The sequence below is a fragment of the Callorhinus ursinus genome, unplaced genomic scaffold (genome assembly GCF_003265705.2).
Source record: "Callorhinus ursinus isolate GAN/ISIS: 27379988/994484 unplaced genomic scaffold, GSC_fseal_2.0 scaffold21, whole genome shotgun sequence".
NCBI lineage: Eukaryota > Metazoa > Chordata > Mammalia > Carnivora > Otariidae > Callorhinus > Callorhinus ursinus.
The window spans coordinates 1,563,594-1,576,064 of NW_027397083.1; the positions used below are offsets into that span (position 1 = coordinate 1,563,594).

Here is a 12,471-nt window from a genome sequence, read left to right on the forward strand (position 1 = left end):
GCCCCGCCGCTCCTCCCCCTGCCCCGCCGCTCCTCCCCCTGCCCCGCCGCCAGTAATCTCCAGCCAATAGCAGGGCCCGGCGCCCGCCCCGCCCCGCCCCCGCCCCCGCCCCGGGCCTCTGCCCTAGCCCGCCAGGACGGACCCAGCCGGCACGTCCAGTGCTGCCCAGCCCCTCGGCCCGGGTTAGCCATGTCGGCCTCGCGCCCTGCCCCCTCGCGGGGGCGCCAAGGGTTCCGCCGCTCTCCGGCCCTGGCCCTGGCACTTTCCTCCTGCGTCCTTGGCGGCGTGCCTTGCAGATACTGGGTGTCAGGGAAACCTCTGCCCCAGTGAGGGTCAGCCTGGTCCCACCCCCTTTTCATAGCCACTTGGAAGGTGGTGGAGGACTCCGTTCTGCGTGTTTACCATCTTCCTTCCCCAAGGTATTTGACGTCCCCTTCTTGGCCTCGGTTACCCCCTTTGTAGAGAGGGTTGAAGTTTGGTATGGCATCTAAGGCCCTTCCCAGCTATGGGATCTGTTGACCTGGGGAGGATGGTGGGGCCAGAGGGGGGTGTACACAAAGGGCACCGTGACTTTGCTTTCTCCTCCCCGGAGGACCTGGCTCAGGCGGGTGAGCAGAACATATGATCAGTTCTCTACTGGTGGGAAGTCTGGGCCTGCTCTGGACGTCAGAGCCGCCTCTCCTAGACACCTGGCCTGCCCCTGCCCCTCATTTAGCTCCACCCTTACCTCCCTGGCACCTCCTATGATTTGTCCTGGCTCAGCAGACTTTGGCGTCACCAGGAGGGTTAATTCCAGAGCCAGCCATGGTCACAGCCTTGGGGCCTGGGAAAGAGCAAGGATCTCCAGAACAGGGGAGAAAGTCAGTAACTAGCTCTGTGAACTTGAGTACATTTCTCTCCCTCGCTGGGCCTCAGTTTTCTCATCTGTCAAATGGGTTGCACTAGATCAGTTTTTCTTAAACACCCATTGCATGGGTTATTAAGAGGCGTCACCCAATAGAAGGGCTCCATTAACAACTAACTTTGGAAACCCCAGGGGGTTAAGCAAAATTGACAAATTTTTGTCTTTGAGGGCATGTCCGGGAACCTTTCAGATGCTAAAGTGCATTGGGAGTCTCTAGGAGGCTGTTGGCTAGTTTCCAACCGTGATTTTGCCTTCAGACTTTTCTGCAGCATCTCCCGGAGCTAGTGTTCCTGGAGCTCACTTTGAGGGCTGTGGGGCTGGGTGCATCCAGGCTTTACCCCACGGGGCTGGGCAAGGGGTGCCCTGGGTGGCTGTGAGGGTCCCCCGGCTCACTAGGGCTGCTTCCCTCCCTCAGCTGCCCAACATGTTCGGGAGCCTGCGGTCCACGTTCATGGCCCTCATGATCGGCTCCTACGCCTCTTCTGCCATCACGTTCCCGGGAGTCAAGGTATTGGGAGTGTTTGGGAGTGGGGTCAGTGAGGTCACTTGGGTTTTCTTTTGCCTCGACACAAAAACTCGGCGGGGCTGGGTGAGTAGTGGCTGGCGTGTCTGAGGATCCTGTTCCTGCCGGTTAGAGGTCCGTCCCTACCACGATGGGGCAAAGCACTGAAGCGTCATGGGGAGAGCCCGGATGTTGCTGTGGACCCACAGGTCTGACCTCCCTGCTTTGCCCCCTTCCCTTTACTGCTGCCCCAGGCCAAGCCTCCATCCTCTGTCCTGGGCTAGTTCAAGCCTTCCTAGCTGGTCTCCCTGCCTTTGACCTTCCCCCTCTCCAGTCTGTCATTCACATGACTTCTATTTTTTGCTATTAAGATTTTTACTTATTCGAGAGAGAGAAAGCGAGAGACAGAGCACAAGTGGAGGGGGAGGGGCAAAGGGGGAGAAAGAAGCAGACTCCCCTCTGAGCAGGGAGCCGGAGCGGGCGGGATTCCAGGACCCAGGGATCACGACCTGAGCCGAAGGCAGACATCTGCCCAACCAACCGAACCACCTAGGCAGCCCCTCACATGACTTCTAGAATGCTCTTAGTTGGAGGCCTGGCTCACTGACAGAATCAAGTCCAACTTCTTTAGGAATGCCTTCAATGCCCTTGACCTCTCTGGCCTCACCCAGGCTTTCCTGCCACGACTCCTTGTCCTGCCCTGGAGAGACTGTTTGCCTTGGGTCCAGGGTCATGAACGTAGTCCATACCGGGCTGGAGCCTGGACAGGTCCGACTGGTGGAACTAGAACCAAAAGGCCTGAGTTCTAGCCTGGGGGCAAGCTTGGGGCCTCATTTCTTCCTCTGATATCAAAGGACAGCAAGGCGTGATTTTACCTGGGCCATCGCATACCCTTCAGATTGCACCTGGGGTAGTCACGTTTGTTAGTTTAGAAAGCACTTGCTAGGCATCCGGAAGGAGTTTGAGAGTGCATTGGTGGGGGTGGCCATCAACTGTTCAGGTAGCACGAGGCATGGAGGGTGGCAGGTTCTCCCTTTTCTTTGAAGCACTGTCCCGTCTGCAGGGAAGAAAGAGCATCCAGGCCCCAGGCTGAGGAGGAACAGAAGTGCTCCCAGGCTGCACGGGAGCTCTGAGCCAGAGCCCGAGCGGACGGCAGATGTCAGTCATCCCAGGCAGGGAAGACAGGAGGAGGGACACCATCTCTGTGTACCTGGCTTCCCCATTGGCACCGAATCCCAATCAATTCAGAACCTACTTGTCCTGGGGTGGGGAGGCCTTGGGCAGAGCCCTTGCATGTGCTCCCATACACACACACAGTTGTCCTGTGTACCTGGGAACACCTGTGCAAGGAGAGATAAGGCTTCTCAGATTGGGTTTGTCTTTCCCTCAGGGAATGTGCCAGGAAGGGGCAAGATAAACACAGTTAGGCCTGGGAAACCTAGAACATTAATTTTTCTCTTTTGTACATAAAATGAAATGGCATTTTTGTGTGAAAGCCAACATGCGCATGGACTCATAGGCACATGTGTGTGCCTTTTTTAGATAGTAATTGAGATTTCAAAGACCTTTTGTGCTTGTGGCCAGCAACTCAGCTCCCTGTGGGAACTGTTTCAGACCTCATTAGGGGGCTGGGGTTACAAAGGAAGAGGGTGGTGGTCTTCTGGGTCTGACTCTTCACTTCTGGCCTCAGCTTCCTCTGCAAATCAGGCACAAAGAACGGGGTAAAAGAAACCTTGTCTCGGGCCACTGGGGCCTGGGCTTGGCCTTGGGCTGGAAGAGGTGGGGCCTGGCGGCCACCCCCATGGGCCTGCCCCCTCCTTCCACAGCTGATCTACGACGCCGGAGTATCCTTCGTGGTCATCATGTTCACCTGGTCAGGCCTGGCCTGTCTCATCTTTCTGAACTGTGCCCTCAACTGGCCCGGCGAAGCCTTTCCGGCTCCTGAAGAAGTCAACTACACGTGAGTGGCTGTGTCAGGAGCGGGGCTCCCCTCCCTGTGGAGGGAGAGATGGGGGGGCGGCGGCAGTGGTTGTGCCATGCCCAGAATCAGCTTTGGTGTCAGAGAGACCTGCATTTGCAGATGGCCTCTGTTTTCTCATCTGTACAATGGGCTTGATCCTCCCCACCCACAAGTGTTTGAATAGACGTGGCACCTAACAGGTGGTCAGAACAGGGTGACTGGTACTGGTAATGTCCTTTCTGAGTTTGGAGGGTGGGATCAGAGTAGGAGGGATCCCAGCAAGTGTGCCGTGTGCCGTATGGTCCCAGGAGGGGGATACAAGGACTCAAATACCCCACCCTTTATGGGGGCAAGCTAAATGCCAACTTTTCCCCACGGCCTATCAGTTCAGTGGGGGTGGGGTGATGCTCCACAAGGAAGCACATAGGGTGCCGGTCGAAAGCTGATGTTTTTCCAGTGTCTTCTACAGGCCAGGCACTGTGCGTAGCTCTCATGCCATTCTCAACAGCCCTATGATGCGGCTTCTGTTATTAACTCCGTTAATAACAAAGGCTCAGGGAACAAAGTGACTTTCCTAAGGTAGTACCACCGAAGGAGGGTGAGGTAAAGCTTGGAACCAGGCTCTCTGACTCCAGAGTCTGAATTCCTAATGCTGCCTCCATGGCAACAGCCCAGGTTGCCTCACGACTCACCCACCCTTCACTTACTGGGCGCCAAGCTGGCCCCTGGCCTGGGCTCTGAGTGACAGACGCAGTGGGCACATCGGTCAGTGCTAGGTCCCGGGGTGCTCAGCATCCCTGGGCCCGACTAGGCACAGACCTGGAGAGGCAGGCTGTTGAGGGCAGGGTCTGCATAGCTGGTCCCCACATGCCCTGGCCTGGCTGCCGGCAGGAAGAAGATCAAGCTCAGAGGGTTGGCCCTAGATCACAAGGTGACAGGTGACCGCTTCTACACCCATGTGACCATCGTGGGCCAGCGTCTGAGCCAGAAGGCCCCCAGCCTGGAGGAGGGGGCTGACGTCTTCATCTCATCCCAGGATGTTCGTGGCGCTTCAGAAAGCCCTCCTGAGAGTGAGTTGTCTGGTCAGGGAGGGTGGGCCCTCAGGCTCAGTGAGCACTCATCCTAAGCGCTCATTCTCTCCCCTTGTGTTCTCTCCACACCCCATGATGTAGGTGGGCCATGCTCCCCATTTACAGAATGGGGGGAAATCAGAGCTCAGAGAATTCTGGAAGTTCAGACTCAGGGGTACTCTGCTGGATTCCTGGGTGAAGGAGGGAGGGAGGAGCTTCCAGAAGGGCAGGCTCTGCAGGCCTGTGGGGCAGTCGGAGCAACCCTCTGAACCGCTAGCTTCAGACCCTGACTGCTCCGTGAGCCCGCGGCCAGGCCCGGCCCTCCAACGCCCGGCCGGCCGGCTCGCTCCCCCTGCTGGCTGGACGAGGAGCTGCAGCCTCCTGCCTGGGCCACTTCCCAAGGTATCAATCAGCTCCCAGATTAGGGGAAGGTACACCCGCCTTGGAGTCAAGAGATGGGGGTTTGAGTCTGCAGGCCATGTGACCTGGGCAGGTCCTGTAACCCTGCTCTGGCTTTCCTTATCTCTTAAACTAGCAGCAATAACACCCACTGAACAGGGAAGTTAATCGTGAGGATTAAATGATCCACGGATGTGGAAGCTCTGTTCCGGGCCCAGGGGTGTGCAGGTGTGAGGGCGTTACCCGTGCCGCTGGCCTCTCATGGCAGAGTGAGGCCGGGCAACCTGCTGCTTCCAGCCCCTTGAGCTTGAGCAAGTCACTGAGCTCTGGGCCTCAGTCTCCTCAACTGTAGAATGTGCTAAAGAGAGGGTTTTGTACGCTTTGAGTAATGGGATCGTATGTGTCAAGTGTGCGGCACATAGTGCTTAATACATAGTAGCTAGAGTTATTATTAGCACACCAGCGTGGACATCCAGAGGTCACCAAAAATGTTCTGTTGCAATCATTATAAAACTGGGCAAGAACCTGGAGGCCGGTGAGTCCGAACAGTCCTTTTTGAAGAAACCAGTCCCTCCAGAGTGCCGTAGTGAGTGTCAGAGCCCCCTCTGGAACTGCATCCGCTGGGACAACAGAGGGAAATGGAAGATCGGGAGGCTCAGGGGCGCCCTCTGCTGTCTCCCCAGAGTCCGTCCCCTTCCGCCAGAGCCTCTGCTCCCCCATTTTCCTGTGGAGCCTCCTCACCATGGGCATGACCCAGTTGCGGGTCATCTTCTACATGGCCGCCATGAACAAGATGCTGGAGTACCTCGTGACTGGGGGCCAGGAGCATGGTGAGGTGCTGCTGAGCCCACTGGGGGGCCGGGGGCACGGGAGGGTCACCCTGCTGAGCTCCTCTCACTCTGGCTTTGCTCCCCACGCCCCATCAGAGACGGACATCCTGAGAAAAAGGGCGGCAGAGACAGGTAAGGGGATGAGGCCCTGGCCCACACCCGTCCCACCACTGCCTGCTCCAGAGGGAGCCTGGGCCCACCCTCGGAGCTCTGGGCATTCGGGGCATCAAAGAATCCGGGGGCGGGGGGAGGCTCTTCTGGCACCCCCTGTCCTGCCCCGGCAGTGGGCTGCTGGCATCTGTCGTGCCATCTCCGGACTCTACTTCTCCTCCCGTCCTGCCCAGTGGGGTTCTACTCCTCCATCTTTGGGGCCATGCAGCTGTTGTGCCTCCTCACCTGCCCGCTCATCGGCTACATCATGGACTGGCGGATCAAGGACTGTGTGGACGCCCCCAGTGATGGCACTGCCCTCGGAGATACCAGGTGACCGGCACAGGGGTGGCCACAGCTTGTCACTTTTTCTGTGCTTTCACAGCCAGCATCTCATTTCATTCTGTCCAGAGCCCTGGGAGAACAGGAGCCTCTCCCCATTTTACAGAGGAGGAAACTGAGGGGGGGGGCACGGCTTGCTCGATAATAAGTGTAGCCCACCTCAGGTGCTGACTGAGCACGAGGTACCTTGCGTTGTCCTGTTGAGTCCTGCAACAGCTCTCTGAGGGAGGTGTGGTGTCCTCATTTCACAGACGAGGACGCTGAGACACAGAAAGGTTAAGTAACTTACCCAAGATCACACAGCTTTTGTTTTATTTTATTTTAAAGATTTTATTTATTGGAGTGCCTGGGTGGTCCAGTTGGTTAAGCGTCTGACTCTTGGTTTTGGCTCAGGTTGTGATCTCAGGGTGCTGGGATCAAGCCCTGGGCCTCGCTGCTCAGTGGGGAGTCTGCTTCTCCCTCCCCCTCTGCCCTTCCCCCCACTTGTGTGCCCGTGTGTGTGCACTCTCAAATAAATAAATCAAATATTTTTTTAAGGGATTTTATTTATTTACTTGAGAGAGAGAGGGCCCAAGCAGAGGGAGGGACAGAGAGAGAGAATCTCAAGCAGATTCAAGTATGGAGCCCAACACGGGGCTCAATCCCAGGACCCAAAGATGGTGACCTGAGCGGAAACCAAGAGTCAGCCGTTTAACCGACTGAACCACCCAGGCGGCCCCATCACACAGCTTTTAGTAGCAGGTTGTAGAACCTATGTTATAAAGGGTATGCCCTAAAGCCTTCTTTAAACAGCTAACATTTATTGTCTCGTATAGTTTCTGAGTCAGGAATCTGGGAATGACTTAGCTGGGCGGTTCTGGCTCAGTGTCTGTCTGAGTCTGTTTGAGCTGCTATAACAAAACACCACCAACACATTGGGTAGCTTAAAAACAATAGAAAGTTAGTTCTCACGGTTCTAGAAGCTGGAAGTCCCAGATCAGGGAGCCAGTGGTTGAGTGAGGGCCCTCTTCTAGGTGGCAGACTTCTCCCTGTGTCCTCACATGGCCTAAGGAAAAGAGAGCTCTGTGGTTCCTCCTTTATAAGGGCACTAATCCCATGAGGAGGGCTCTGCCCCTTGTGACCTAATCACCCTGCAGAGCCCCACCTCCTAATACCATCATGTTGGGCATTAGGATTTTCAGCATACGAATTTCGGGGGCGCACAGCCGTTCGGACCATAGCAGGGTCTCATGAGGCTATGGTCTGGCTGTTGGCAAAGGCTACAGATATCTGGGGTGTTGACCAGGGTGGGAGAATCCATTACTGAGCTTCCTCACGTGGCTGTTGGCAGAAGAGGCAGCCCCTTTCCACTTGGGTCCCTCCAAAGGGCTGCTCACCACAGGGCAGCTGGCTTCCCCCAGAGCCAGGGGTCTAAGGGAGGGAGACCAAGATGGAAGCCTCTGTGTCCTTCAGTGAAATCTCATGAGTGACATATCATCGCTTCCGTAGTGTTCTGTCGGTCACAGAGAATAACCGGTCTGGTGTGGGAGGGGACGACACAGGGTATGGCTAGCTGGAGGTGGGGCTCACTGAGGCCCATCTTGTTGGCTGGAGACCACTGTTGGGTCTTGAACTGGGGTTTTCTGACTGCGTGTGTTCTTTTTATGTTTGTCCTGAGACGATAGGAGGGAAGGCATCTTAAGGAACAATCCAGTGGCTTCCCTCCCCAGCATTGGTGCCCCAGCCCTGGCTCCCAGCCTCCTGAAGTCAGGGCCATCTGTTTAGGATAGATGGGCAGCCTGCCCTCATCTCAGCCTACTGACCTCTCCCTTCTGGGGCAGCCCTCAGAGCCCTTGATTGTGCCAGAGCGGGGCTTGCTGGACAGTCAGGGGCCAAGCTGCTGTCCCCAGAGCAGCATCTGCTTTTGTCCAGGCTGATGGGCAGAGACGCTTTTGTAGGGGCTTCCTGTGGGAGGTGGTGTGAGAGCTCCCAGTTCTCCATCTTCCTTCCCATCCTTGAGCCTCAGACTTCAGTGTGTGTGAGACATACCTGGGCTGTTTGTCCAAATGCAGATTCCTGGGCCCCACTCCTGAGATTCTGGGGGTGGGAGCCTGGAATCTGCATTTTAAAGAAAGGCCCCAGGTGATACTGGGGTCGTAGGTGGGGGAGCCACATTTCGAGAAACAGGGCTGGAGAAATGGCCTGCTCCCTTGGCTGCCCCCACGGCAAAGGCACAGCAGAAGAGGGGAGGCCAGCCCGAGAACCAGGGAGCTGCTGGGGAGGTGGAGGCAGCGGCCAGTGAGACACCCTGTTCTCCTCAGGGATGGGGTTGCCACCAAGTCTGCCAGACCCCGCTACCGCAAGATCCAGAAGCTCACCAATGCCATCAATGCCTTCACCCTGACCAACTTTCTGCTGGTGGGGTTTGGCATCACCTGCCTCATCAATAGCTTACACCTCCAGGTACCCACTTCCATCCTCCCCGCCCCCTTGCCTCCCAGGACCCTTCCAGAGGGACATTTCACCCAGCGCCTTGCCTTCCAGGAAGCATGGTTCTCATCCTCTGGGTCTGTTTTCTGGGGGCTGGGTTATCAGGGGCTCAGTGTCCCTCTTCACCTTACCCATCCTTTCTCCTGCCTCCACACGTGGCTCTTCACCTCTTCCCTCTCTCTTTCTGGTTTCAGTTTGTGACCTTCGTCCTGCACACCATGGTTCGAGGTTTCTACCACTCAGCCTGTGGCAGCCTCTATGCAGCCGTGTGAGTCAGCCCGTGCTGACCTGCCTTCCCGAGCTTTCCCTCCATAACCAGAGAACCCCAGAGCAGAGTTGAAAGGGCCCCGGATACCCCTTCACGCCCTCCCTGCGCTCCACTGCCCCCCCGGAGTGCTGACTGACATCTCAGTCAGCGGGGAGCTGGGAGGCTGTCTGGGGGGGCCGCCCTCTCGGAGCTTCCCTGGTGGTGGGGCCCCTGCCCCTATCAAAGGCAGCCTGCCCCACCACCAGCCGACTCCAGTGCCAGGAGGTCCTGCCTTAGGGGAAGCTGAAATTCTTGGTTTGATGACGCTTTGGTCCTATGTCTGCTCCCCCCCCCACCCCAAGACAGCCCTGTAGAAATTTCCAGACGGCAGTCTTGCCTGCCGTATCACCCTCCTGCTCCATCTGGGGCAGCCCGCAGTTCCCTTTCCCCTCGCCCTTCTGGTTTCCACCGCCGGCGCTCCTCAGTGACTCCGGTGTGTGTGGTGACAGAGTGGTCACCATTCTCAGGTGCTTCCTCCATGCGGCGCGGCGCAGGACCCCTGACCAGTGTCAGCAGAGGGCAGCCCTGTGTCCTTCACCTGCTCCAGCCAGAGCCTCAGAGTCACCCTTGATTCTGCCCTTCCTCACACTCCACGTCCAGTCCCCAGCAGTCGGCCAGTCCCCCGTCCACAGACCCCAAATATAACCCTCTCCTCCCCACTGCCACCCCCCTGCCCCGGCCGAGCGCCGCAGCTCCCGGCGGGCTCCCCAAGCCTGCCCTCGCCTCTCTTGGTCTATTTTTAACACGGGCTGGAGACACCTGTTGGGACATAAGTCTTTTCCCGTCACTCCGTGGCTTCCTGCTACACTCTCAGAAAAAGCCAGAGGCTTTGTTATGGCTGAACAGGCCCCCCTATTGACAGGTTCCCCTCCAACCACTTCGGGACGCTGACGGGCCTGCAGTCCCTCATCAGTGCTGTGTTCGCCCTGCTCCAGCAGCCGCTTTTCATGGCCATGGTGGGACCCTTGAAAGGAGAGCCCTTCTGGGTGAGAACTGGGGGTGGCACATGGGGAGCCGGACCCCCTTTCCGGGGGGTTCTGAGGAGTTGGGGCTGGGAGGGGGGGCTTGTATCTGACAGAATCCCTGACTTCTATCTCCGACTGAAGGTCTCTAATCGGGGGCTTCCCAAGCTGGCTACCCATCACAACCCCTCACAGAGTGAAAAATAGATTCCCCAGCCTGCCGACTCAGCGCCTCTTGCTCTGGGCCCAGGAGTGTCTCTGGAAGAAGCTCCAGGCGCCTGGTGAAGTGGCCCAGTTCTGATGCCATCTGGTTTCACCCAGGGCACAGATGCTCTCTCTCTCTTAGCACCTCTGGAAAGGGGAGCCTCCAAACCCTCTCAGCTCAAACACCCTCAAGACGGGGCAGCAGCCTTTGGTATGGTTAGAAGGGCTTTTCCTTCCACCGACCTCACGTCTGCCTCCCCAAAGCTGGTCCTCTCTCCGCCCTGTGGGGCCACCTGTCCCGTAACCCTTCTCCCAGCAGAACGATCAAGAAAGGACAGTCACGGTTTGTGGGGTGCTCACGACGTGCTGAGGTCATCTTTGCCCTGACGAGGCACTTAGAGTCAAGGCGATTTGCCCAAGTCGCACAGCGCGAGTCATGCAGAGCAGGGATGTGAGCCGAGGCCGCGCCCGTGTGAGGGCCACTGTCCTGGGCCCTCCGCCCCCCGGCTGCGTGCCTGGGCTCCCTTCACCACCTGCCAACCTCTTCTCACCAACCTCGGTGGGATCAGGGGGCTCCTGTCGTCAATGTCCCCAGCCCAAAAGGTTGCATTTCAGAAGGTGCCCTGGATTGGGCACCAGCCCAGACTTCCCCAGTATCTCCCCAGAGGGCACCAGCTCGTGTGGGCACCGGCCTTAGGGTTCAGACCGCACTCTGACACTTTATGAGGCTGTTGAACATTAGGTGAAATATTGCTGAAATGGTGATTCAACACGGTACGTGCTAGCCATATGACTCATTCTGGCCCAGGACCTGGAGTGAAAATGGCTGCCTCCTCCTCTCTGTTGGAAGCTGAGGAGGGTCCTTGAGGGTGAAGAGGGAAAACTGGTACCTACTTGACTCCTGTCTCTCTCTCCTTGCCCTCAAGGTGAATCTGGGCCTCCTGCTCCTCTCACTCCTGGGCTTCCTGCTACCTTCCTACCTCTTCTACCACCGTGCCCGACTCCAGAGGGAGTATGCCACCTACTGGGAAGGCCCAAAGAAGGTGCTTGGCGGCTCTGAGGTGACCGCGTAGACCTCTTAAGGCCAAGGGACCTGGATGACAGGCAGCCAAGGCCTGAGCAACCAAAGGGAATGCCTCATGGGGCTTTTCTACCTGTAACATACACACAGAGCTGGGCCATGGATTTATAAATACCAAGAGAAGTTCTATTTTTGTAAGGACTTGCTAAAAGGGAGAAAAAAAAAAAAACCTAAAAAAAAATTTCCCCAAAGCAATGCTCCATTGACTGAAGACAGCCCCTGTGCTAGAAGGATTGGGCCTTCTTCCTTCTCAGATTGGCGGATACCAGGGTGTGGGGCTGCCCTTTCTCTAGGCCTGCATCCTAGGGGCCTGCCTCCTGGTGCCCCCTGGGGGCTTGTGGGATCAACAGGCAAACAGGCTACCCCTAGGGTTCCAGCTAGGCAATGCCCAGAGCCTGCGTGTGTTATATGCTCACGTGTGTAGATGTGTGTATGAAACAACCTTCCCCTCAGAGGAAAGGGGCCTGAGGTGCTTGCTGTGTCTTGGATGAGGTGGGGGTGGGGGTGGGGTAAGCCCCTTCCAGGGGCCGGAGGGCGGGTTCCCTCCATGGTACTGCTTTTTGCAGGTCTTAGAGAAAAATTAAAAGGGAAGTGAGAGACTGGCTGGTGTGTGCCTGTATCTTTGGGCATTAAGTAGGACACCTGAAGTGTCAGCCTGTCCACCTCTGGCTGTCTGGTTCATCTTCCGGTTCTTAACCAGCCCTGCCCTTGGTGTCCGGAGGGAGTCCACATCCTCCCTCTGCTCATACCCTCCACTTCCCATGGTTTGAGGTGCATCCAGGAAGTTGCCTTTCTCTGTACGTGGGATCAGGGCAGGATGCTTTAGAAATAATGCTGAGGGATGGTGGAGGTTTGTTGAAATGTACACTTTTTTATAGACTCCTATTTTATCTTAAAACCTCATGCAAATTTGGAGCTTCACTTTATACTATATTTATACTTATTTTTAACATCGAAGTGAGGCTTTAAAATTACATAGGTAAAGACACCATCTTTGAGAACAAGGGGCCCTCCAAGAAGATGTATTTTATTTTCCCCAGGCCTACACTTCTTCGTGTCCCTGGGACATAAGCCTTAGAGGCTTAGAGTAAGTCACAGAATGGAGGGATGGGGCCCAGAGGGCCACTGACATTTGTTGGGGATCTGCGTGTGCTTCACAAGTATCTCATGTTCACAATGTTTTGTAGGTTGAGGAAAGCCCGGGCAGGTTAAGGCACAAGACTAGTTGGTAGGTGGTAGAGCTGAGCTCAACTCTGCTGAGTCCCGACCACAGGGCTACCAGGGCAGTCAG

At 56.6% G+C, this 12,471-nt stretch overlaps 1 protein-coding gene across 9 annotated transcripts in view; it reads left to right on the forward strand.

Annotated features, from left to right (window-relative positions):
* The window catches only part of SLC43A1 (solute carrier family 43 member 1), a 25,052-nt gene extending 13,379 nt beyond the window's left edge, over nucleotides 1–11,673 (forward strand). For 7 of the 9 annotated variants that reach the window (XM_073904585.1, XM_073904584.1, XM_025878717.2 and 4 more), the window contains 10 exons: nucleotides 1,320–1,412; nucleotides 3,233–3,366; nucleotides 4,258–4,436; nucleotides 5,519–5,665; nucleotides 5,762–5,797; nucleotides 6,010–6,148; nucleotides 8,458–8,599; nucleotides 8,821–8,894; nucleotides 9,796–9,919; nucleotides 11,026–11,673. In XM_073904585.1, coding sequence (XP_073760686.1) covers nucleotides 1,320–1,412; nucleotides 3,233–3,366; nucleotides 4,258–4,436; nucleotides 5,519–5,665; nucleotides 5,762–5,797; nucleotides 6,010–6,148; nucleotides 8,458–8,599; nucleotides 8,821–8,894; nucleotides 9,796–9,919; nucleotides 11,026–11,172 — 1,215 coding nt within the window. In that variant the 3' untranslated portion in view covers nucleotides 11,173–11,673. The other 2 variants (XR_012381804.1, XM_073904589.1) reach the window with 2 other exon arrangements.
* The last annotated feature ends 798 nt before the right edge of the window (nucleotides 11,674–12,471 follow it).